Source organism: Solenopsis invicta, chromosome 5 (genome assembly GCF_016802725.1).
Source record: "Solenopsis invicta isolate M01_SB chromosome 5, UNIL_Sinv_3.0, whole genome shotgun sequence".
NCBI lineage: Eukaryota > Metazoa > Arthropoda > Insecta > Hymenoptera > Formicidae > Solenopsis > Solenopsis invicta.
Genome location: NC_052668.1, coordinates 10510402 through 10538332, shown reverse-complemented (window position 1 = coordinate 10538332; position 27931 = coordinate 10510402). Strand labels below are relative to the sequence as shown.

Genomic DNA, 27931 nt, shown 5'->3' with positions numbered 1-27931 from the left:
TCGAGTCATTTATAAACGGAATTACGCAGCTAAGAAATCTCTATACAGCAGCTTGGGAAAAGCAAGAAGTCATGAAAGCTTTACGGGAGTTTCTTGAGTTGTCGGGACGATAACTTGAAAAAGGGGGGCAATTTTACGACCGTGTATATTTGAATATCGCGTAAATGTTATTGGGCTTCGATTGATTAGGAAAAAGAACTGTCGTTTGTTAGCAACGAGTTGTTGTTGTGTTCTGACTTTCGGTTTGACAGCTTGTCAAATTCATAAAGTCATTCTTAAAATATAAGTCTGCTCTTTATTTGCAAACTTGTTATAGTAGTGTGCGAGTGCAATAGTACGACACGACCTCTTTGGTCGTAACAATATGAACAGATGTTTTGAACAGATGAAACATATAATTAAAGCATATTATTTATATAAACATATATAAAATTAAACTTTTTTACGATTACGATTTGAATGGGTAACCGCTTGAAAATTTCCGGAAAAAATTCTTGAGAGATTCTCAATTTTTTTTACTTTAAAAAATATTTTAATTTTATTTAATGTTAAAAAAAAACGATTTTTTGCAATATTAAAATAAATATTTATAAATAAATATTTTTTTTTGTAAAAAAGTTGTGAAGTCAGTGAAAGCAACACGTCGCGAGCAGGCTTAACAAATTTTGTAAATTAGATGAACACTTTTAAAATGCCAAAATGTAAACGTACTTTGTATTTGCAACAAAATACGCTGCTATTCTTGCGCGGTAATAGCGCGCTTCCCGATTAATATCCAAATCCGAATATTCTATGGACGTCCGAAAAATGGCCTTTAATAAACGTTCAAAATCGGACATACGATGGACGTCCATTTCATGTCCATGGAGGTGCAGACATAAAATAGACTTAAAACGGATGTCCATAGAATGTCCTGTGTTATCTGGAATGATTATATATGGGAAAATCAGATATGATTGACATACCTAATTATGAACTCATATATGATTATACATATTTATATAAAAATCATATATGATTATATATAGCTTCACACTTAAACTCACTATTATACAATACATGATCATATAAGATTGTATATGGAGTTATATATGGAAAATATTACTTCGTATCAGATTATGCTTGACGACATACATAATAAGATATATAACATATATGATCATACATATTTATACATTAGATCATATATAATAATAATGACTATATATAATTGAATTTGAAATCTTATATCTTGATATATAAAATCATATATGATTATGTAGAGCTTCATATTTAAAACTTACTATTATACATGATTATATAAAATTAAATATGAAGTTATATATTTATATATATAGAAAAATTCACTACAGATTATGCTTGACAATATATACATCATAAGATATAATCGTATATAAATTATATATAATCATGTATATTTATATATATTTATATATAACCATACATGAAAAATTTTTACTCGGGGAATTATGACGCTTAAAAGTTACAGTACACTGTAGCTTTCAGGCCTCACAATTCGGAAAGTACTCAACAAAAATTAACTTTCTTGTAGAATTTTGGAAAGGTCTTGACACCAGCTATTACATTATGGAATCAAAAATAGGATGTTCTATTTAAAAAAGTTAATGTGATTTTGATTTGACCTTGGCGACGCCATCCAAGGTTAAACTGATAATATTAGTAAATAGATTTTTTAAAACCCTACAACTTTTATCTGAAACACATTTTTTCTTAAATGCTTAGTCTTCGAGATATTTTGCTGTTTTGGTACTTTTCCTCTATATACAGGGTGATTATTAATGACTGTTCCGACTTTTACCATAAGAGCACGCATTTGTAATTTTTAATATAATAATATGTTAGAAATACATATCCATTGGTAAATCATGCTCCTATGGTAAAACATGGAAACAGTCATTAATAATTACATTGTGTGTATATATACACACACACACACACACACACCATTAAAAAAAAAGCGGTACACTAAAAATTTAAAAAAAATTTACTAAACTTTAAACGCTTGTAAAACAAGAAATCTTTATGATACAGGGGTGTTTCAAAAAAAGAATTAAAGCTTAAAACCAGTACTTTGAGAAACTTTTAATGCCGATTAAGTGGCATGATTAATTTGCTAATAGCCGATGATAGAATAAAAACTTGGAAAATCGATAAATAGAACGTGCAGTTTCTAGAGTTGTGTGGAGTGAAACAGTTGACATAACTTAAGTAACTGAGGTAAACAGCGCGTGAAAGTTCGAATTTTTCCCTTCAAAATGCGATTTTGCGGAACTCAATACGATAATTTTTCGCTAAGTTATGCCAATTTGAAGAAAAGTTGTTTTTTACGAGATACTAAAGAATTATGAATTGCAATGTCACCGTTATCAATGCAAATCACTACAATTCTGTTCAAGACATGTTGTTAATTTAAAAACATATCTGTGTGTGTGTGTGTGTGTGTGTGTGCGTGCGTGCGTGCGTGCGTGCGTGCGTGCGTGCGTGCGTGCGTGCGTGCGTGCGTGCGTGCGTGCGTGCGTGCGTGCGTGCGTGCGTGCGTGCGTGCGTGCGTGCGTGCGTGTGTGTGTGTGTGTGGTGTGATGTGTGTATGTGTGTGTATTTGCATACCATAAGGATAAGAACCCCGTGGTTCGTTAACTCCTCTGTCGGCGGTCCCGAATTAATATTACACTGTGTTCAGATACTGTCTCAAGCGGCTGTTCGGGACACTGCCGACAAAGGGCCGAGCAAAGGAACTCTCTCGTAAGAAAAATTTGCATACAATGCTACAAATGTAATTAATGCATCCGCGAAAAGTCTAGCAAGTTTTTGACTGTGCCAAAATTTTTAAAGAAAATTTTCATAAACTTGTGTTGTCTCGGGAAATTTGTTTCCTTGATTTTTTTCCTTTTGAAATGTTTTGTGCGACTTTAATTTAATTTAAGCGGTGTAATGATTTGAGCAGGAATTTCAACGAATGCTCATACAAATCTGCATTTCTTTGACAGGAACATAAACGCAGATGTATACGTGGAAGAAGTACTCATTCCATACGTTGTTCTGTACGCACCCTTCATTGGAAATAATTTCTTGTTTATGCAAGACAATGCTTGACCACACATTGCGAAAAGAATGCTTGATTTCTTGGATGAAGTTGGCATAAACCAACTCAATTGGCCAGCAAATAGTCCAGATTTAAATCCCATAGAACACTTATGGGATAACCTTGGTAGGAAAGTACGAAATCACGTACCTGCTCCTCAAACACTGCGAGAACTTCAAAGAGTTCTTGAAAACGAGTGGAATACGATAACGCATAATGAAATTAAAGGACTAATAAGAAGTATGCCTCATCGTATGAATGAAGTAATATGCGCACGAGGAGGTCATACTCATTATTAGTGCACATGTGCGCGCACGCACAAATACATACCATAAGGAGCGTTTAGAGTCTTTAAATACTGTGGAATTGACGAACCACGGGGTCCCTATTCTTGTGGTATGCAAACACACACACACACACACACACACCACACACACCACACACACACACACACACACACGCACGCACGCACACACACACGCACGCACGCACACACACTCCACAAGGAGGGTTTGGAGTCTTTAAATACTGTGGAATTGACGAACCACGGGGTCTTTATTCTTGTGGTATGCAAACACACACACACACACACACACACACACACACACACACACACACACACACACACGGTTGTTTTTAAACCAACCACATGTCTTCGACAGAATTGTAGTGATTTGCATTGATAACGGTGACATTGCAATTCATAATTCATTATTATCTCGTAAAAAAACAACTTTTCTTCAAATTGGCGTAATTTAGCGAAAAATTATCGTATCGTGTTCCGCAAAATCGCATTTTGAAGGAAAAAATTCAAACTTTCACACGCTTTTTACCTTATTAAGTTACGTCAACTCCTTCACTCCACACAACTCTAGAAACTGCATATTCTATTTATCGATTTTGCAAGTTTTCGTTCTATCATCGGCTATTAGCAAACTAATCATGCCACTTAATCGGCATTAGAAGTTTCTCAAAGTACTGGTTTCAAGCTTTAATTCTTTTTTTTGAAACATCCCTGAATCATAAATATTTCTTGTTTTACAAGCGTTTAAAGTTTAGTAAATTTTTTTTTAATTTTTAGTGCACTGCTTTTTTTGGTGGGCAGTGTACACGCGCGCGCGCGTGTGTATGTGTACTATATCTATATTGTTCTTGTCCATGCTCGTCCCTATCTTATTAAACTATTGGGGACGGATACGTACCATTCAAAAGAAATCTATTATTGTGCAACAATTAGTCTTCTACAGAACATATATACTTTTGAAATAATGTAACCTAAAATAAAAAAAAGTGAGAGAGTCATATAAGATATCTTGGTGATTTGGTGCCAAGAACATCAGCTTGGAGACTAAGAATAGATTATGCAGAACACGATAAGGTTAGAATTAATTTCTACTTAATATTGCTGTTATTGCTATTGTTCCTGGGGGTCGATTTTGTATCACATAAGTTGATGGAAAATTATAAAAATGTAGCTTTTGAAAATTACAAATTTGCTAGCTTTTGATCAATAAAATTACAAATATTCTAGTTTAAATTTACTCACTTTTATAATTTTTACAAGTTGAATAATACAAAATTGACCCTTTGTTTATAATTAAGAATATTACATTTTAATCTAATTTTATAGATTGTGGAGAGTGCTAACCATTATGATGTTCGATATGAAGAATACAATAGAAATTTAGATTGTGAATCATCTTTTATTGAGATAAACGTAAGTGTGCCTGAAATGCTGTGACAAATGTGTAATCAGACAGTACCAAATGTTTATAATAAATATTTCTAAATATTTAACAAAATATTTATAAATATTTATCAAAATATTTTATAAATATTGTTATGCCCGCTTTTTGGCTGAACTTGAGAAGCTAGCCGAAGGAAGATCGATTGATTTAAAAAGAAGCGCGGCCAACTTTTGTTCTGTTTCGGGACGCGGAGCTGTCAAGCGATATTTAAATAATTCCGTTACGAATTAATTGTACATGGTCATTTGATTAAAGTCAGTGTTTCTTTTTATAAAAAAGTGTCTAATCATTTCGTGTTGTGCGTTCGTTCCCTTCGCGAGTGTTTTGTGTGCTCGTCTCGTCGCGTACAACATTTTGGGAGCGAAGATCGATCGATCTTCCTTCGGTCAGCTTCTCAAGTTCAGCCGAAAAGCGGGCATAACAATATTTTTATTATTTTAGATTGAACAGATCATAAATATTTATTATAAACATTATAATATATTGAATTAAAAAAGGGCTAATGGGAGTCAAGACGCTGATATTGGTGCATATATTTTTGAGTTTATTCAATATAAATTCAAGGACGTTTTAATCCTGTTTCGGGTCATCTTCAGCAATAAAAGTCAAAATCAAAAAGTCTCCACTTCACATGGCGTAGTTCTAGTTCTCAACGAATTATAATCGGGTGGTCATCCGAGTGAAATTGAAATTCATGTGAAGCAAGGAACGGATACATATTAAACGCACAAGAACGTGAATAAATATTTAATTAACAGTATCAGTGAAGTGAATTGACAATCATTGTAACAGCGTTATGACGATACATCTTACTTGTGTCACAGGCAAGGCGATACTCAAGGTGTATCTTGTGGTGATTCTTGTGCGTTTAATATGTATCCGTTCCTTGCTTCACATAAATTTCAATTTCACTCGGATGACAACCCGATTGTGACTCGTTAAGAACTAGGACCACGCCATGTAAAGTAGAAGCTTTTTGATTTCGACTTTCATTGCTGAAGAAGACCCGAAACAGGGTTAAAACGTCCTTAAATTTATATTGAATAAACTCAGAAATATACACACCAACATCAGCGTCTTGACTCTCATTAGCCCTTTTTTAATTCAATTAATTTTCGAGAGTCCTTTTATTTATTATAATAAATATTATATAAAATGTTATTAAAATGTAATTAGATTTAATATTTTATGTAGTATTTATCATAAAATTTATGATCTATTTAATCTAAAAACAAAACTATTTGTAAAATATTTTTACAAATATTTTGAAAATATTCTAATAATTATTATAAATATTTTCTTAATATTGTATAAATATTATTGTATAAAATCTTTTATAAATATTATTGTAATAATTTTGATAGGTAACATCTGACAGAGAAAGCTACGATTGCAATGATTGCAAGTTACTGTCTTGTAGAGAGACAGATACAAATATGCAGCAGAGTCTTCAAGAAAGTGATGTACAATATCCGAATCCAATAATGATGTAAAAACTTTTATCTTTATCATTTACCATACTTTCTATCACATTTACCATTTACTATACATTTACCTTTTACTTCCCTGATAGCCATGCATGTTTTGCAAAATCAGGCAACTTAATGCTGAGCATGAATTTTTGACTAGTTGCTGTGTATTTGCTGAAAACGTAACACATAGTCCTACATATTTAATAACAGAGAGCAGATTTGAGACATTTTATGTCAGCAGATTCAAAGCAAACGGAGAGCAACTGTTGCTTATTCTGTTGCCAACAAAATGACTTCTATTCGTGGAAAACATTTTGCTTTATTAATCATTTTTAACAACGTAAGAGCAACGTGACAATAATAAAAAAAAAAAAAATAATGATGCTGTACTATTGTCGTGTATTTGTTAAAAACAATAAATATATTAATTATTGTCTTGTAGCTAAATAAAATGTCGAAAATGATTTGTGTGTGTGTGCGCGCGTGTGCGTATGTGATTGTGTGTTGCGCGAGCGTGTGTAATGTAATAAATAAACAGGAGTAAATTAATTATTTACTTGGCTATCAGATCGAATTGAAATGGATTTAACAAGTGAGTGCTAGGCGGCCACGCCACGGGAGATTTTCTCGTGAGTCGAGTGCGGCCACAGGCGTTATATCTGTGTGCTAGGGCGGCGGACGGGCGGAACCCGATAGCGTACGGGACCGATAGCCCACAACCACTCACAGCGGCCGATGCCTAAAGTTTTTCCGTTGGTTAGGTTAGATAAGTCAAGATGGTTGGTTGGTGGGCTATCGCATCGTGCGCTATCGGATCCCGTCCGCGGTGGAACACCCCAGCCACCGACGAGAGACTATTAAAGACCGCTGATCTTACGGGAGTTGGTGTGACTCGAAAAATTCGCTGCGCGCTAACGCCCTCTCAGTAATATTGCGGCTGCAGTAGGAAACATTGCAATGTAAAGAATTGATACAATGGTAATATATCGGCGAGATTATTTTTTCGGGAGATATTAAAGACGTCTGTGTAGAGCCATGGATTAATTTCATCTTATAAAATTTTATTTATTTAAATAATGTATGTACTTATAATAAAAATTGTAAAAATTAAAAAAATAAAATTGGTATAGTATAAAATAAAATGAATTTAATAAGCAATAATATACATATTAATTATACTAAGTACTAATGTACTATAATAATAATATTAAAATAATATAATTATAGTATATTTTTTATAATTATATATAAAAATAAAAAAGTAATGAAGTATATAAATACAAATTAATTCTAAACTAAATTTTTTATAATTAATTTTTTAATTTCATTATTTTCATTTATTAAATATATTTTAGAAATATTCAATAATTGTTTTTATTATTTAACATACAGATAAAAATTAATTTAATTATACATGTAATTATGTATATATAAACTCGATAGCAAAATTAATGATTACCTATTTTGACTTCCAAAATTAGGCGAAATTCAAGAGAGTGTAATTTTGTCAAAAATAATCGTAAAAAAATGTTCAAAAAAGTATTTTAAAACTGAAAATATCTAGTTTTGAGATGATAAATCATTAAATGATTTAGAGATTGTTTACGAAGTTACGCGGATTCAAATGAAGATGCGTCAAATCTCTAAATTTTTGACAAACTTTGCAAAGCTTCAGGGCATGAAATAAAAATTACATGCAAATGTGGTTTACAGCATTTCTATGAGATTTTTATTTTACGCCATGGAACTTTACAAATTTTGTAAAAAAATTCCATTAAATGTCAAAATTAAAACAAATTTTGCCATGTTACACAATGTGAAATAAAAATCGCACACAAATTCAGTTTACAGCATTCGAAAGCGTGAATCTACTTTTAATTTGAGTATTTGTTGAACTTTGTAAAATTTTTTTTTGAATGACTTATACAACACTGAAGCAGTAATGATTTCTTTTGCTTCAATGCAAAATAATTTGGTGAATAAAAATCTTACAACGCTCAACAAGTACGCAAATTAAAGGTCAAGATTCACGCTTTCGAACACTGTAAATTACGTTTAGGTGCAATTTTTAATTTACGTTAAATAAACTGACAAAGTTTGCAACATGTTTTGCCGCATTTTTATTTGTATCCATATATCTCCGTATATTTTTTAAAAGATCCGTACATGTTTTTAAAATTAATATAAAAGGTATGTAAAAACTTTAAACTGCGTAAAATTCTTTTTGAAAAATTTTATCATTATTTATCATTTTTGTCGATGTTACATTCTCTTTTGGAGAATAACTGTGGCTGATTCTTTAATTTTGCTGTTAAACGCTCACTCAATTTTTGCAGAAGTTGTTCAAAAGAACTTCATAGAAAAAGATTGTAAAACGATCTTTTTGGGCTCATGTTAAAGAGTGAAATTTTTCGATTATCCGAGTTGACTTTTCTCAGACATTCTTTTACATCAGAAAAAAAGTAGAAAATTCAAAAAAGATTTTAAGGAATAAAAAATTTTGCAAATTAAAACAAAAAATTAAAGCAAATCTAGAAAGTTACAAATTTTTGGCTATTTAAATTAACATACAGTTGAAAATTAAAGTAATTTTTTAAAATAATTTATTAAGTAAAAAATAATAACAATATTTTTAGTGTTTTATTGCATCATGAAAAAAAATTTTTTCCTTATAATCTTTTTTTTAATTTCCTACTTTTTATTTTCAAGTGTAAAAAAATTTCCGAAAAAATCAACTCGGATAATCGAGAGGTTTCGCCCTTTACATTCAGCTCAGAAAGATTGTTTTATAATTTTTTTTCACAAAGTTCTTTAGAACAACTTCTGCAAAAATTGAATGAGCGTTTAACAGCAAAATTAAAAAATCACCTACAGTTATTCTTCAAAAGAAAGTATAACATAATAAAGTATAATAAAATTTCTCAAAAAACATTTTACAGCTTAAAGTTTTTACATACTTTTATATCAGTTTTAAAAACATATACGAATCTTTTACGGAACTATACGGATACAAATAAAGATGCGGCAAAACATGTTGCGAACTTTGTCAGTTTATTTAACGTGAATTAAAAATCGCACATAAATGTAGTTTACATTGTTCGAAAGCGTGAATCTTTACCTTTCATTTGCGTATTTGTTGAGCATTGTATGATTTTTTTATTCACCAAATTATTCAGCATTAAAGCCAAAAAAATCATTGCTGCTTCATTGTTGAACAATTCAGTGAAAAAATTCGTACAACGCTCATCAAGTATGCAAATTAAAAGTGAAGATTCACGCTTTCGAATGCTGTAAACCGCATTTGCGTGCAATTTTTATTTTACGCCGTGAAGCTTTGCAAAGTTTATAAAACATTTAGAGATTTGACGCATCCCCATTTGAATCAGTGTAACTTTGTAAACAATCTGTAATTCGTTTAATGAATTATCAATCTCAAAACAAAAGATTTCAAGCTTTAAGGTGTTTTTCTGAACATTTTTTTACTATTATTGTTGACAAAGCTGACACTCTTGAATTTCGCTTATTTCTGGTCAGAATAGAAGATTCTTTAATTTTGCTGCCGAGTGTATATTGCTAAACGTTTATATTTAAAATATATGACACTTGGTATTTATGTATCTGATAAATATTGATTGATGCATGTACAAATTAAATTATAAATACAAAATTTAAGTTACTATTAGTAAGAAGTAATATAGCCAAAGGAAAATTTTGCTTTCGTTACGTCTATCGCCTCTGTTTTGCGTCCGGTAACAACGCAGCGTGCGTCCGCAATGCTGAGAGGTTTTCCACGAGACAAAAAAAATGTTTTCAGCGAAAATGAAGCTAAATACTCTTTCAAAAATTTTTCCTAATTTGTAGGAAAATTAAAAGTAATTAAAAACAATTTTTTGACATTTGTCGATTCTATCTCCGATTGTTTAAAAATTTATTAAAAAGTTCATTATTAAATAAATACTCAAAAACTGAACTTTTTTGCAAAATTTATATTTTACTTGTAAATTAGAATATTTTTAGCAGGAATAAAAAAAATTTAGCTAGCATTATTAGCAATAGATTTGTGAATTTTTAAACAAAATAATCGCCAAATTTTTAATGTTTATAGAATTTTATTTTATAGAAATAGTATGTAAAATCTTTTTAGAAAGAGTAAATCAAATAATAACACCGTATGTCGCACTGCCAACTCGAGATAAAAACAGCGATGGGATTTTGAGCCAACGATAATAGTTCGAAATCTTTAGCAGCTAGCGCGCAGTCAGTCTGTAGTGGAGTGGGGATGGCTGCATGCTGGCTGCAAAAAACATTGCTGTTTCGAGCCCGAATACTGCAGAAACGTCGTCGGCGCTCTGTTGTCGCATACACACACGAAACCGCGCATGTCACGCACCGGCATAAATGGTGTCTCTCCGCGCTGACGCTCGGCTGCCGACACACGCGAGCTACGCGAGGCGCGCACGTACGTGTTTCGTGGCAGTGCGGCGGAGGTCGGGGTGCCGGCAGAAAGTAGTGAGGGGCGTTTCGATACCGCATCTTCCTCGCTCGACGCTGGATCGAGAGAAAAGACACGGAATCGCGGCGCTCGAGAAGCTGACAGAAATGGTATCCCTTGTGCCTATACGGCTGATATACGGGATACCGCGGTTTGCCGCGCGCTGTTGTAATTTTTAATTGCATAAAGAAATTTACTCGGATACGAGTATTTTTTTGAAAAATAATGTAAATAGAATTACGATTTTTAATAATAAATTAAAATTATGTCATCGTGGCAATATATTTTAACTTCAATTTGTGGGACTATTACTTTACATAGGGACATAATTTTAATTAATTAATGAATAAATGTAAATTTCTTTAATTACTTATTAAAATAATCTGAAGTAGAAAATAATTTTAATTTGATTAATTTATAGATATGTTTACATTATTGGGCAAGCCAGTTTACTTTGTAATTGGCGTAAAACAATACTCTGAGAAAGAACCCGAATGAACGTCTGAATTTTCTTCGTATATAGACGCAAGGGATACCATTTCTGTCAGTTTCTCGAGCGCCTCGATTCCGTGTCTTCTCTCTCGATCCAGCGTCGAGCGAGGAAGATGCGCTATTGAAATGTCCCCCACTATTTTTTGCCCGCACCCCGACTTACGCCGCGCTACCGCGAAACACGTACGTGCGCGGCTTCGCGTGTGTGTGGCAGCCAAGTGGAGAAACATCATTCTGCCGGTGCATGTACATACGTGTCTCGCGGAAGCGCGGAAGAGATCAGGAAGCAGACAGAAACTTGAAGAGTGAGAATCAAAGTTTTGCCTCCGATTATAGAAGTTAAGCAATGTAAAATGTTTGAACAAAATATATATAAGGCATTATAAAAATAGTGATTATCACCTTTTGAATATATATAATATACATACAATACACACATACACACGCACGCACACACACACGCACACGCGCGCGCGTATGTGTGTGTGTGTGTGTGTGTGTGCGTGTATGTATATGTATGTATGTATTGTATGTAACGCCTTATGCAATAATGAAGTTATTCAATACTAAATTAGTAATTCTAATCAAAGAAATAAAGAGTCATGCGCAAGATCTTAATGCAAATTATCCATAATGTCTTCTTTTAAATTACAGTGTAATAAACGTTTCGATCGATTCCTGTATTGAATCATCAAAACATACTAAAAAAGGATCCAGTGCATTTAGTTGATTAAGATTTTTCATATAAATATAATTTTTTTATGTTTGAAATTATGACAAATCAATATCTTATATGGTTGAATTTGTTTTTTGTTTTTCATGAACTATATTATTATGTTAGTACAAATATGCCAACCCATTAAAAAAAATGGCAATTTTAAATATATTTAAAAATATTATGCATATACTGCAGTACCATTACGCAATAAATTATGTTACACGGCGAATCTAATAAAAAGTTCAGTTTATCTAAAAAATCATTAAAGATAGAAAAACATTTGTTATGAAAATTATAAAATAATTAAGAGAACATATTTTAATGATTTTGAGTAATCTTAAATGTCCTTGGTTTTCGTACTATCAGTAAAAAATTTTTGTAATGGAAATTAGTATCTTTAAGTATATAAACCAAAAGAAGTCATCTAATAGTTTGCAACAATTGGTTTATTATGCCAAGAAATGTTAAAAGTCAACCAATTCTTTTATTTTTTTAAAGGTATAATAATAGTTTAACATATTAAATAGAGTGATCTTGAAAAGGATAAAAGCACAATTAAGACTACTTCTACCAATCCATTTATTTTCAACAGTTTATCACTTCGGAAAACATAATATAAAAAATAAAACATTTTTTGCGAAATACATTTCAAGAATTAGAAGAAATAAGCAGAAAAATTTTAAATAATAAATTAATCTTTTGATTTAATAGACAATCATATGAAACTATATTCTATAATATAATAATTAATATTTCATATAATTGTCAATTAAATCAAGAGATAATTCATACATTAATTCCTGTTTTATCTTTTACATTCTTTTCATTGAAGGTTTTGAACATTTCTAATGATAAAACAGTGATTGCATGAGATAAAAATTTTCATTAACTTATCGTCCGAACAGTCAAAACAGTCGATAATATCACTACTCTTCAATTACCGCCGGGCCCCCGGGGCCCCCGAGATGGTCACGAAAATTTGCCTAGGGTTGACGGTCTTTAATAGTCTCTCGTCGGTGCCCCAGCTCATACTTCCGTAAGCTTTTAGGACTTGCCATGATGTAAGAAACAAGGTGAAACAACGCGCATCGTCGGCGGCTCGATGCGCGGTAAGAGGCGTGGCTCGATGTGGTGAGCCAATGAAATTTGGGTCCAAATATATCCGCGCAATTTGAATACGAAACAATTATATGTAGTCACACGTACTTAAATTGTAGATGTTAGTTGTTAAAAAAAATAATAATTGTAGTTGTTAAAAAAAATAAATATAAAAATGTAAAAATACTTGAAATTTGTTATCTTTAACACAAATTACTGTTTCAATAAACACTGTTGTTATAAACATGAAATACAACAATTTAGCCATAGACATAAGCTCATTCTTATAATTTTCCAAATTTCTTCTAATCCAAGTTTAAAAAATTTGAAATAACAATTATCACAATTTTCATTAATGTACAAAGTCTCAACTTTATCTTCACGTTCTTCCTTTTTTAGTAGCTTTGAATTTCTCCGATTCACCGATTATTTCCAATTCACGTATAAATACAAGTATAAATACGTCTCAGTACCGGAGCCGTAGCCATATTGAATCTTAAAATTTGGACCCACTTCTGATTGGTCTAGAGTATGGTCTACTGCGCATCTGGTTACTTGTTTCACCTTTCTTCTTACATCATGGGACTTGCTTGTTGTAAGCTCGAGACGAATACTCTCATTCTTTTCAAACGTGACGTGTGTGTGAAACATTGGTCCATATAAAATTTTATATATTTGTATGTAAATAACAATTTGTATTGTTATTTAATCTTGTACATAAATTAAATGTTTAATTTAAATTTAATTCTTTTTAACGAAAAGGATACAAGAAATACTTTTTTGTAAATTAAACATTTATTACGTTTACATTAATGTATTCTGTTTTAATAAATCTATCTGGATTCCTCCGATCTTATTTTCAATCGGTCTTAATACCATATTTTTGGTGTAGAAATCTCGATCGATTCGGATTACTTTTTTTTAATCGGTTTTATCGCACATTTTTGGCAGGAGGTGACAATTCAGCAGAAAGAAGAATTAACTTATTTATTTTTTATATATTTGAAAAAAAGTACAAAACATATATTTAACCGTTTTCAACATGTTGTTGAATTTTTGCTGAAATTTATGACTCAGCACATGCTGTTGGCAACTTGCTCTTATGTTGCTCTTTATGTATAGCGATAAACCGTTGACAGCAAATACGCAGCATATTGGCAGCAAAACATTCTGAATTCATATGATGTCAAACCAAAGGCAAATGAGACACACACCTTGTTCTAAATTTGCTAAAAACTAATGCCCTTTGTTTTCGGCAACATTACAGCAACAACACAGACAGATGGCTATCAGGGTTACTATCATTTACTATAAATATATTTGTAATTTAATGACATTTTTCAAGTCTCTGTGTTACAAAATATACAATAAAGAAGAAACAGAAGAAGAGCAAGAAGTGGAAGAAGAAGAAAAAATGAATTATTTTAATGATAAAATATATAATATTTCACAAAAAGAGATAAATGAAGAAAATGGAAATAATGAAAATAATGAGGTTATTGTTATATTTTATTAATAGTTTTATAATTATGCATCTGATTTTAATTATATAAATGTTTAATAATTTAATTATATAATAAGATCCTATACAGTACCAATTTCAACAATATTGCAGGGACATTGTAATATTGCTGCAACGTTACTAGAATATTCTGTGCTGTATAAAATTATATAAGATAATATATTTATGTTGCAGGATGAACGAGGTAAATCTCTTTATGAAGGCTGCCGTTTAACTATTGATGAAAGTGCAATTCTCATAATGAGCTTTATAATCCGATGGGGTTTAGAAGATAAAAGTATCAATTATTTGCTGCAATTAATAGACTGCCACTTGCCTTGTTATGTCATGGAATCTAAATCTTATTTTTGAAAAAATTTCCTGTGAATAATGAAATTGTAATACATTATGTTTGTCCTAATTGTTCTGAGCTTTTGCCAATAGATTTTCAGCAAATAGAATGCGAGCATTGTAATCAAAAGTTAAACAGAAAGGAATTCAAAGATAATAGTAACTATTTCGTACAACTGTCAATCAGTGAGCAGATAAAGAACATCATAGAAAATAATACACTTTTTTTACTTATGAGAAAATTTTGTGAAAAAAAGGATGTAATTTCTGGGAGAATTTATACAAGTTTTAGAGCTTCAGGTACAATCGGTGAAAATGATATAACTTTGCAGTGGAATACAGATGGTGTTAGTCCGTTTAAATCTGCTAAGATGTCAATATGGCCTATTCAAGCATGTATTAATGAATTACCTTACCGTACACGTAGAAATAATATGATTTTATGTGGGTTGTATTTTGGTAAGAAAAACCCTTATATTAATTGCTTTTTAAAATCTTTTGTAAAAGAATTGAATTTTTTTCATTCTGATGGTATTACTTGTAATTTAACTGGCCAGTTATTTAATATAAAAGTACATACTTTATTAGCATTAGTTGATTCTGCGACCAATGCTCCAAGGCATTCATTCAACAGTTTAATAGCATTTACGGTTGCTCATTCTGTTTACATCAAGGAAAGAATATTGTTAGGAATAAAGGTAAAGCACGAGTTTATGTTGGAGGAATAAGAAAATCTCGTACCTCAACATCTTAATGCTCTTCGGCAATTAAAACAGATTAATCAACAGAATAGTAAATGACTAAAACATGTTGATGGAGTAAAGTTTCCAACAATGTTGCTTTCTCTGTCAGTTTTTTAATATTATATCATCTTTTGTGCCAGACTACTTACACAGTATTTTAGAGAGTGTTGTTTTCACTTTTTTGAGACACTGGATTAATAGTACTTATAAAGGAGCCGAATGATAGTTGAATAAGCGTAAGCGCACCATTTTAACAGAAAAATTGAGATCTATTTTACCACCTGTAGGAATAACAAGGCTGCCTCGTGGTCTCAATGAATTAAAATTGGTGAAAGCATCAGAACTTCGACATTTTTTTTTGTATTATTTTTTACCTTTCCTTAAGGGACATTTACCAACAAGATATCTTAAACATTAGTTTCTTGTAGTATATGATATGTCTATATATTTGAGAGAAAAATTTACAGAAGAGAAAGCTGTAAAAGCTAAGAAGACTTTAAATAAATTTGTGCAAGAAATCGCAGTACTTTATCAAGATTGTGCTGACACTTGTATACTTTTAATGTTCACCTCCTCCTTCATATACCTCGTGCTGTAGAAAATTTTGGGGGACTTTGAGCATCCTCTACTTTCCCATATGAACATTTTCCCATATGAAATAGTGTATTAAATAAATTAATAATTGGAACTCGTAATTTGCCAAAACATGTATGTCTAAGATTTTTGAGACTGCGTCATACATTAGATTTGGGCTCTAGAATTTTTTCGTATCCTCAAGCATTTTATGAAGGAAAAAAGTTATTTGATTCCATGATGTCTAAGTATTGCTATAATCAGTTTTCTCAAAATTTTGATGGTGTAAGATTATTTGAAGCCATTGACAATTACAAACTTTCTTTAATTAAAAATGATAATATTCTTTGACAATTGCCTTAATTTGGAAAGGTCGTTAGCGGCTTGCCGATTAAATAATGAGCTGAAGTTAACACAAGCAAGTCATTCGGATCTGATGTTAAAGACGTGATCGGTCGCGAATTAAGAATACCCTTGACTTCAGTAGCAAATGTGTTTAACTATTTAAATGTAAATAACGAATCTCCTAAAACTCGTTTAAAGTGCTTGAAAAGTTTCACTATCGACTCCCAAATTCGACCGAAATGTGGATCTGCGGGAGGTATGAAGTGCTAAGTAATTAATTGCTCGCTTATAAATTTGATGAGAAATGCCTGATGTTATTCGGAATTAAATAATGCATACGTTTCTTTCAAATGGTTATTTGCGCCCACAAAATTGCTATCGGAGTAAATGTGCGCTGACACTCCTTGCCTCGCAAAAAATCGTCGCAAGGCTGCAATAAAACTCTCGGACGACAAATCGCTCACGACCTCAAGATGTACCGCTTTGATTGACATATTCACGAATATGCACATATGTAAACCTTAATTCGGTTGCTGTATTTCTTTTCCTTAATGTAAAATGGTCCACAGAAATCAATACTGGCATTAATGAAAGGGCCCAAAATGGTAACCTAGATTCAAGGTTGATTCAACGTAGAAATGATTAATGTATTATAACTCAAAAACATTATAGTTGATTTAACGTCAAAGGTTTAAAAAATAGTAATATTGACATTAAATTATAAATATAATCAACTATCAGCTGTGAATACTTATGTTGTTGAATAGCATACTCGTATATTAATTATTTGAAATGTGGGCTTGTTCTCTTTTGATTTTGAAGTCCAAAATTTCTTTCTTGAACACAGTACTGTTAAGAAACATAAATATTATTGATAGACAAAATATGTCCATAAATGAAGAAACCTCGATCTACATCCCAATAAGCAAACAATATTTTTTAATTGTTTTTAAATGTTTTTTTAATAACAATTTTTTCATATTTAATTTAATTATTGTATTATATATGACATATATTTTCTAACTACATTTTTATTTAAACAAATAACAAAATTTATTTTAGATGCTATTCCGCATTTGTGAAATTAGTAAAAAAACTATAATTTTATATTTGTTTATATAAATAATATGCTTTAATTATACATATTTCATTTTTTCGATAACGTATATAAATTTGATTATCAGTTATATAAACGTATCGGTATAAAATTTGACAAGTCATCACGAGGGATCAGTTTGCAGCGGTTAAACAATATTTACCGGGGTTGCGAGTTAGATGGGTAACTGTTTGGAAATTTTCGAAAAATATCCTAAGAATAGAAATCTTTTTGCAAAAATTATTTTTTAAGATATTACAAAAATATTATTTTACTTACGTAGATTTACCACGTAAAAAAAAACGTGGATTCCACGTACTTGTTTTTATCGGGTTACTTCAACATTGAATCGACGTCGAAACGATAGTTGAATAGTCATTGATATTTGTTACGCTTTCGATATCGAATCGACCAGAATTTTGACATTCGGTTTTCGACGTTGATTCAACATCGTATCAACTAGACGTTTCTGATTGGAATTGCTTCCCGTTTACGTGCAATTGAGAGATTTCTCATTTTATGCTCGACTGCTTGGGCATTGAATCGAAAACAGCGCAAACAGGAACATATAATTTTCTGTACTTGATTCCTGTCGTCAAGTAACCAAAATTTCTACTGAACGAGAAGTGTAGTTAATATACCAAAATGATGATGCCTTTTGTGCGTTTCGTGAACAATACTATAGATCAAACGATGTTGGCTTGAAAGCAAAATTTAATGTTTTTGAGCGAAGGACATATTTAAAGCTTGAAGTCGTCCTCTGATCACATTGTTTTTGTCTAAAAATAAGTTAAAACTAGCAATTTTATTTGTGTGACTCAAGTTTTTATTTTTTATTTTTGCAATTTTGTTGGCAAATCGGCTAACCTGTAGACATTTTAATATTCGAATTTTGGCCTCGTCTAATTTTTTTTCGTATGTAATGGACCGGAATATTCGTTAATAATCCGAAAATGAAGGCAATACGCAACAATTCTACGCAACTTGTAATAGGAGGAATATTTATGCATTAATCCAAAATCGATTAACTTTTGTTATTAAACAAACATTCCTTTTCAGTTCCAGTATTTCAATCATTTTGTGTCTTTCTTTTGTGGTAAAAAAGGTGTCTAGCGGAACAATATTTTCAGGTGTTCACATTATTAAAACTATTACCTTATCTTCAAGCAATGCAATCAGCGACTTCATAATTCCGATAACGGACATGTTCAAATACGTTGAAAGCTGCAAACGGACTTCACGACACAGAGCGAGTGAAAAACGTGTGATTCGAGAAAACAGTGAGCGTCGCAAAACAAATTCCTATCGCGCGCTGATCGCTGACCGCACAGCAAACTGAGTTGGTTAGTTCAGTCAATTGTGTCATCAACCTAGTCGGTAACATGATATAAATACAAGGGTATGCTCTTCTGATGGACGAGTTTAGAACATTCTTGCGCAGCAGCCTGCTTACGTCACATTTGTACAGCCTCGGCTACGTTCAGATCACTTCGGCGCGATAAAATATGGCTGCAGCAGGCATGTAATGACATATGGGTTGTTGCTTTTTACATTTTGTGTGCTGTGCGCTGTGACAATGAGTGCTTGTGCAGTGAAAGGTTGTAACAATTCTTACCGAAAAAGAATAATAATAGAAGGAAAGCCAGTGAAATATTTTAGGTTTCCCAAAGATAACGCAATTGCTGTAAAATGGCGTGAAGTGTGCAAAAATGGTGTAAATATGACTTATGGTAAGAGTCAGTTATTTTATATTAACGTATTAGTAAATTAATAGCTGTAACATACAGTTTATTTTGTTCAGGAAGGATATGTTCTAAACACTTCGACGCATCGTGCTACGACAAGCCTGCACAGCATGTAGCTTTGAATTATTCTCCTTTAAGAGGACGAAAGTTAAGATTGGATGCAATCCCCACATTGCATTTATTTTCAGAATTGCATGTGGTTAAAGGACTAGATGCATGTGCCGAAGATGCACCTAAAACAATATTGGATTGTATTATCGAAGCAACACCATCAACAACTCTCAAAATAATATCAGAGAGTATTGCTGAAACAGAACCATCAACTGCTAAATCTCAACCCGCAATATTGGATAGTATTGCAGGAGATGCAATAACAACAGCTACTACTGCAGATTATTTTACGCTAGTGTAAGTTTAAATTGTATTCTTTATTTCATTATTTTTTATTGTTCAAAAAGTAAAGCAAGCCAAAATTTGTAAAAAAAAAATCAAATATATTTTTAAATTTTATATTTAATTTATATTTAGATGATTAATTTTTACATACTTCATATATGTATATATTTTAAATACAAGTATAATAAATAAATAGGCAAATAAAAGCCAACGCGCGGATGGATTTTGCGTATGCTAAGAAATTAAATTAAATTTTTCTGCACAAAGCACATTACTTCTTGCTATTTCATCAAATATTAAAATTAATAAATTGATTTTAATTTGGTGATTTGTTTAATAAAAGCCTCCGTGTACTCTCTTGAGGATATAGGCAAAAAAAATATCAAGGCAAGAGTTTAAGTCGAGACTCGAACCCGAGACTTTTCGTTTGTCGACGAACGCTCTTCCAACTGAGCTACTTAGCTTCATATCTCGATATCCCGATATTTTTTCTTGCCTATATCTTTAGGGGGGTGTAGGGGAGCTTTTATTAAATAAATCTCAAATTTTAGATTAAATAATTAATTTTAATACCTGGTGAAATATCAAAAAGTAATGTGCTTTTTGCATAAAAATTAAAATTTAATTTCTTAGCCTATGCAAAATTCATCCACGCGTTGGCTCTTATTTGTCTAATTATTTATTATATTTTGTATTTATGTACCGAAAGCCTTGAATCTTTATACTTAGTATACTTTATATACTTTTGTATATTTTAACAATTGATATGTCATACATTGAGGATTTATATTTGTTTTATGAAATACTTTCAGAAAAAATCTACAAGTGGAGTTAGCGAAAACAAAAGAGGCGCTTATGCAGTCCGAGAAGAAGAAAGAAAAACAGATAAAAGAAAAAGTTCAAGAAAATATGTACAGATTACTGAAGCACGTATTTACGCCAGGACAGATTCAAATGCTGTTAAATCCACAAAAGAAACGTGTCGTCTGGTCTTCCGAAGATATTGCAAGTGCGATATCATTAAGGAGCGTTAACCCAAAGGCTTATCGGTATTTGCGTAATGTTGTAAAAATACCGCTCCCTGGTCTGACAACAATCCGAAGGTAGGCAAGTAAAATAAAAATAAATGTGGGTGTGTTAACTTCTATATTACATTGCATGGAATTTAAGGGTAGGTGCATGCAAAAGCATAAAAAACTTGAGGTCCTAACATTTGACGAAATTTATTTAAATAATAAAATAGCTATAGATAGAGAGACACAACAAGTCGTAGAACTACGCAAAACTTGTCAGTGTGTTATGGTTAGAAGTTTATTTTCTAATTGGAAACAACCCGTATATTATTGTTATGATAAAGCGATGACCAAAGATACTATTTTCAATATTATTGCATGTCTTTATGACGTAGATTATACAGTTGTTGCTGTAATAAGCGACATGGGTCGAGGTAATATGGCTTTGTAGGCTGAACTAGAAATCGGGCTTGCACCTAAAAACTTTTTTTTCCAGCACCCTTGTAATGCTGATTTAAGAGTTTATGTATTTGCAGATGCACCGCATTTGTTGAAACTACTACGAAATCGATCAAGGATTCAACATAGATGATCGTCTAATAGATAAGAAATGTATCGAAAAAGTTTTAGCGATAAATGTCAAAGATTTAAAAGTCGCATTTGCGATATCGCAGTATCACTTAGATGTAAAAGGATCCGAGCGACAAAAAGTCCTTCCTGCTGCTCAATTATTGTCAAACAAGACAGCTTGTGCGATTGAATGGTGTGGGCAGAAACATTATTTAGAAAATACAAATTGGGAAGAAACATCAAATTTTATAAAATTATGCAACAATTGGTTTGATGTTTTTAATTCTTCGAATATGTATGGTAAACACGAAAGCAAAAATGCGTATAGCATTGATTTGCAAAAACAAAATGCGATTTTGTACCAAATGATGGATTTCATGCAAAAAATAAAAATTGGAAAGCATAAAAAGTTACTATTATTCCAAAAAGGCATTATTGTTAGTAATAATTCATTAGAACAATTGTTATTATATTCAAAAGAAAGGTATTCTAATGAAAATTTTGTTATGAAATACGTTATCACAAGGCATCTAAATCAAGACTTACTGGAAAACTTTTTTTCCTTTATTCGAGCTACTGGATGTGCATACGATCACCCCACGGCATTAGATTTTAAATATAGGCTCAAGAGATATATTTTAGGAAAACACTCGACTAATCTTTTTTGTAGAACTTCTAATGTAACGACAAGTGAATCAAATGTGTCTTGCTTCATGTCTCCGTTGGGTACCGAAAATTCTTTGGTACTACGTACTGAAAGTTCTTCGGTACTTAATGGAGACACGAAACAAGATACATTTGAAGAGCAAGTCTTAAGCAATATATTGGCTTCATATATTGCTCAAGAAGAGCCATCACATTTTGTTGAAGACCAGTTTGCACATTATGTCGATGGTGAAAATGATAATCCTTCTCTATGCGATTTAAGTTCGTTCAACATGTCTGTTGAACAAGAGGAACTTTTAAAATCGTTAGATGAGTTGGATGTCATTGACATCATAGAAGATGAAGATTTAAAATACGTCTGGCTACGTAGCCTATAAATTTAAACATAAATATCCTTACTTAGGTACAAAAACATGCTTCTTGCAAGTTAATGTAGCCAGTCTAAATCATTTAGACCATGGCTACAGTTTATTTCACGTGGCAATTGTATATATCTCTCTAAAGAACTATTAGAAACTGCGCGCGTTATGAATATAAAGTTCAGTAAATTCCACGGTTCGTCACTTTGTATAATAAAAATAAATTTATTTTTAATACATTGGCTGGAAAAATAATAGGTTTAATACATCTTATTGAAATACCTAAAGAGGTAATATTGTGTTTGATAAGAACGCGAACGTACATTCGTGTACGTGAAATAAATTGTACGATTTCTATACAAAATAGAAATAGACATAAGAAAAAAAAATTGTCAAAATTTGTCAATAATAAAATTACATAGAGAGATATTAATATATATGTAAACAATAGTTTTCCTTTCCATTCATAAATCCCCAATTTTTTAAATAAAGTACTAAAATTTTATTGATTTTTATTTCAGCTAATTTTCACTTTATTTCACTTAATGTGTTTTGCAACAAATACACATACATAAACAATAAAATTGCTATATTAATGCTATTTTAATTATATTAATGCTACTTAAAAATAGTACAATTTATTAACAATTAATTCATTTTTAATTAACAATTTCCATGTATCCAATATTGTTCATAATTCCAATGTATCCAAAATATTTCAATGTATTCCATGGATTCCGATATTAATTTTAGCTTAATTAATTTATAAACTGATGTGACATACTTCTTATTCATCACTCTGGTGAGAGTCTTGTTTATTCTGTAATAACATTGTCATTATTCACTTAATTATTTATTATATACTTTATTTTGCTGATTATCCCAAGTGACAGCGATCATTTTTCAGCTTTCTCTACGTGTATTCGACAAATTAAGCATAAGCGCTTCGAATTTGCCGCCTAATGATGACGTATCAGGCTGCAATTCTCATTGGTTGGCTGGCGTTACCATGCGCAAGAGCATACCCTTGTATTTATATCATGGTCGGTAAAGCTTTTGTGACTAACAAGGAAACACAGGGAAGTGTCCGCCTCAGATTAAAACGAGTTTTTAATATGTTGTAGTACAGATAAAAATAAGAGACACGTATTTTTTTATACGTGCCCATACGCACTTTAAGGGGGTGAAACACCCCTTTGAAGAAAATCTGTTTTTTTCTTTCGAAGCATATGCCGTCGAAACTATAAGAGATAGAAAAAAATGTTTTAAATAAAAGTTGAATGGCTCGAAGAGTAATTTATAACAGCGAAAAAAAATTTTTTTTTTTAAATTCTTTTTAATACTTTCCCCCACAATTTACCTATTTTTTTTCAAAATTTTTATTTTTTTTATAAGCAAAATAAAGCTTATTTTATTACGAATTCAATGGTATATGATAAAGTTACGATACAACATTCCCATTTTCCAAAAATAATTAAAAACCTCTCTATACGCACGGTACGCGCACCCGTCCGCGCGTTCGTGCGCTACGGAAATGACTCCCTTCGATTTCGACGTGCCTTTAATATGTTGTATAGATTAAAATAAGGGACACGTATATTTTACACGTGTCCTAATACACTTTTAAGAGTAAAACACCTTTTTGAAGAAAATCGGGTTTTTTCTTTTGAAGCGTGTATCGTCGAAACTATAAGAGATAAAGAAAAATGTTCTCAATGAAAGTTGAATGCATGTTTTTTTCGCATAAGATGACAAAAACATTTAGATGACAGTCTGTGTCTAACATGAAAACGCAGACATTGAAAAAAACATTTACTACAAAATAAAACGACACTACACTAAAGAATTACGGTGTTGTAAGACATTAATTTCTTGTTTAGAAAATAATATGTAATTAATATAAGTTAAACATTTATTTACTGGTCTACATGATTCAACTAGAATATTTGTTCTCTTCAACATTTTATAAATAAGGAGACTTGGATTACAAAAAACTATTACTCACACATTCCATACCTTCACTATCTAACGCCAGCTCATCAACTAACAACAAGAGAACTAACATAAAACTAATTAAAAAATTAGTTAAAAATTTCATCTTTTATACTGCATTTATACAATTCAATTAATATGTTTATTAAATTTGATTAGTGTAGAAATATGCATAACCACGCTACTGGCGCGTGCACTTTAGGTCATTTCCTTACATACGTAACTCTTGAATCTATACATGTCAATACTGCCGAGACGTAAACATTTTATTTCAAGATAGGAAATTTTGTTCTCTTGTTGAACATTTAGTTCCCTTGTTGTTAGTTGAGCTGGCGTTAGATAGTGAAGGTATGGAATGTGTGAGTAATAATTTTTTGTAATCCAAGTCTCCTTATTTATAAAATGTTGAAGAGAATAAATATTCTAGTTAAATCATGTAGACTAGTAAATAAATGTTTAACTTATATTAATTACATATTATTTTCTAAACAAGAAATTAATGTCTTACAACACCGTAATTCTTTAGTGTAGTGTCGTTTTATTTTGTAGTAAATGTTTTTCTCAATGTCTGCGTTTTCATGTTAGACACAGACTGTCATCTAAATGTTTTTGTCATCTTATACGAAAAAAACATGCATTCAACTTTCATTGAGAACATTTTTCTTTATCTCTTATAGTTTCGACGATACACGCTTCGAAAGAAAAAAACCCGATTTTCTTCAAAGGGATGTTTCACCTTTAAAAGTGCATTAGGACACGTGTAAAAAATACGTGTCCCTTATTTTAATCTGTACAACATATTAAAGGCACGTCGAAATCGAAGGGAGTCACTTCCGTAGCGCACGAACGCGCGAACGGGTGCGCGTACCGTGCGTATAGAGAGGTTTTTAATTATTTTTGGAAAATGGGAATGTTGTATCGTAACTTTATCATATACCGTTGAATTCGTAATAAAATAAGCTTTATTTTGCTTATAAAAAAAATAAAAATTTTGAAAAAAATAGGTAAGTGGTGGGGGAAAGTATTAAAAAGAATTAAAAAAAAAATTTTTTTTTCGCTGTTATAAATTACTCTTTGAGCCATTCAACTTTTATTTAAAACATTTTTTTCTATCTCTTATAGTTTCGACGACATTCGCTTCGACAGAAGAAAACCGATTTTCTTCAAAGGGGTGTTTCACCCCCTTAAAGTGCGTATGGGCACGTATAAAAAAATACGTGTCTCTTATTTTTATCTGTACTACAACATATTAAAAACTCGATTTAATCTGAGGCGGACACTTCCCTGTGTTTCCTTGTAAGTCTATGAGAGTTCTAATTCGGGAGCAATGAGAGGGAATGAGGAGCGAGGGGATAATGTAGGCGCGGGGGTACCTGCGGTATTTACGTGGAGTGAGTGGTGATCCGCGAGGTCTGACGGGGGAGGTGGGGGTCAGCCCGTGGTACTGACCGCGCGTGGGAGTCAGCCCCTGCGGTCCTACCCGGGAATGGGTGGTGATCCTCATGATGTAGTGGGGTGGTGTCATTCACTGACCTAGAGGTGGGACTGATTGCGAGGATGGGGGGTCACCCGCGCGGTATGTAAGTGGGGGAAGCCCGTAGTTAGGACCCGACATGTAATGTATTTTTATAATACCGCGGCGATTTTTGCGGCAATTTCCGCGGCGATTTTTGCGGCGATTTCCGCGGCTATTTCCGCGGCGCGCGCAATCTCGCGGCATATTTCGCGGAGCCCGCCGCCGCCCGCGCCCGCGCCCGCGCCCGCGCCCGCGCCCATGCCAGCGCTTCGCGCGCAAAATCGGCGGACAGAGAAAATAAAAAACGTTCGAGAGATATAGAATATTATTCATTTAAATTATATTTGCTGATGCAGCTCTCAAGCATAGCCTTGCCGTGCATTTTGACGGCGGCTAATCACAAAGATAACGAATTACATTAAAGACAAAGCGTACGCCTTGACTGAATGCTCGCTGTTCTATTGTAATATACACATATCCGCATGTGCTTACATGGAAAAAATAAATTCAACGAAATGCATCATTAGCCTTGAACACGTATGAACAGGTTGTTTGCGCCGCTGCAAATATGCACCACGCGCAAGCCTCCCTCGCCCCTCTGCTCAATCGAGATTTCTAATGTACTGACACATAGATGCAACAGTATATGAATGATCTGGAATATTCTATGGGATCTTCGAGTGGTGGGGATAGATCTTTCATGCCCCCGCTAGATGATGCAATTTTCGTCAGACAAAAGACAATGTATAATAGATATGTAATTAGCGCTCGGACATCAGTAGATGTCTTTGAAGCATATCGAATCTATCGTCGGCGGTCAAAGAAATGGTCAATCGTCACGAAGACAACGAGAATAATGTGCAAGTGAACTTTGACGAGTTGCAATGGAGTTTGACGACGCAGTGCCTTATAGAGACATAAATCTATTTATTTGATCTGGAAAATATTATGTACGTTCTCGATAATGTGTTTATACCGGAAGAAGAAGAAACCGATGTTTCACGACGAGTATCGTCGATAAAATTCCTTCGCGATCGAAAATTAGGAATACGTGGTACCTGTGAACGTGCCGTGAGACAAATTGTCATTATTAACTCAGAACGTGTTTGTAGATTGTCAGACTACAGGAAAAGGAAATTGTATTTGTTCATACTGGACCATCTGTGCGCGTTTGATAATTGTGAAAAAAAGCAATTAATAGCAATCAATAAATCACATTTAAAAGAAAATTAGAATGAAAAAGAAAGAGAAACTAACCTTTTACCGAGTAATCTAAATATTATACCTTAGCTAACGATTATTAAAAAATTATTTTTGTGATGTATATTCTCCCTCTCTCTCTCTCTCTCTCTCTCTCCCACTGATTTTTTATTTTGGATTTTTTCTTTGTTATTCTTTCCTTCCTTCTATCCGTATATTAAAACTTTTTTCTTGGGCGCGGGCGGCGGGCGGCGGCGGCGGGCCCCGCGAAATACGCCACGAAATTGCACGCGCCACGGAAATAGCCGCGGCAAATCGTCGCGGAAAATACGCGCAAAAATCGCCGCGGTTTTAAATGGGTTGAAAATTTTGATGTAAACGCGATCGCATTTGACTCAGACACCGGTTATATACCGGAAGTTGACCTTGCATATGAGAATCATCTGCACGATCGACACAGTGACTTACCGTTTTGTCTTTCGAGCGATAAGCCTCCAGGGTCAAGGGAAAAGAAATTACTAGCGACAGTGTATGATAAAAAGCGTTACGTCATCCACTACTGCAATCTTCAACAATGTACGCGTCATGGGCTTCAAATTGTAAAAATACATCGCGTACTTCAATTTGCTCAATCCACCTGGCTCAGCAAGTATATAGAATTAAATACAAAATTTCGAACGAACGCGAAAAACGAATTCGAGAAAAATTTATATAAATTAATGAATAATGCAGTTTTCGGTAA

The 27931-nt window shown here is 32.5% G+C and overlaps 2 protein-coding genes across 4 annotated transcripts in view; both read left to right on the top strand.

The window, feature by feature from the left end:
- LOC105207298 overlaps nucleotides 1-27931 on the top strand; it is a 232416-nt gene that overhangs the window by 195969 nt on the left and 8516 nt on the right. The gene's annotated exons all lie outside the window — the stretch shown is intronic.
- LOC105204156 (THAP domain-containing protein 1) lies at nucleotides 17778-22910 on the top strand. Its single transcript, XM_039449513.1, has 4 exons — nucleotides 17778-19462; nucleotides 19534-19885; nucleotides 20686-20976; nucleotides 21423-22910. The coding sequence occupies exons 1-4, from the start codon at nucleotides 19258-19260 to the stop codon at nucleotides 21472-21474; spliced, it is 900 nt and encodes a 299-aa protein (XP_039305447.1). The 5' UTR covers nucleotides 17778-19257; the 3' UTR covers nucleotides 21475-22910.

Excerpts from the sequence above, each read along its gene's own strand:
- LOC105204156 (XM_039449513.1), top strand. The coding sequence starts at position 19,258 with ATGACATATGGGTTGTTGCTTTTTACATTTTGTGTGCTGTGCGCTGTG. Across the intron at positions 19,463-19,533 it reads TGGTGTAAATATGACTTATG|GAAGGATATGTTCTAAACAC; the intron begins GTAAGAGTCAGT and ends TATTTTGTTCAG. Across the intron at positions 20,977-21,422 it reads GGTCTGACAACAATCCGAAG|ATGCACCGCATTTGTTGAAA; the intron begins GTAGGCAAGTAA and ends ATGTATTTGCAG.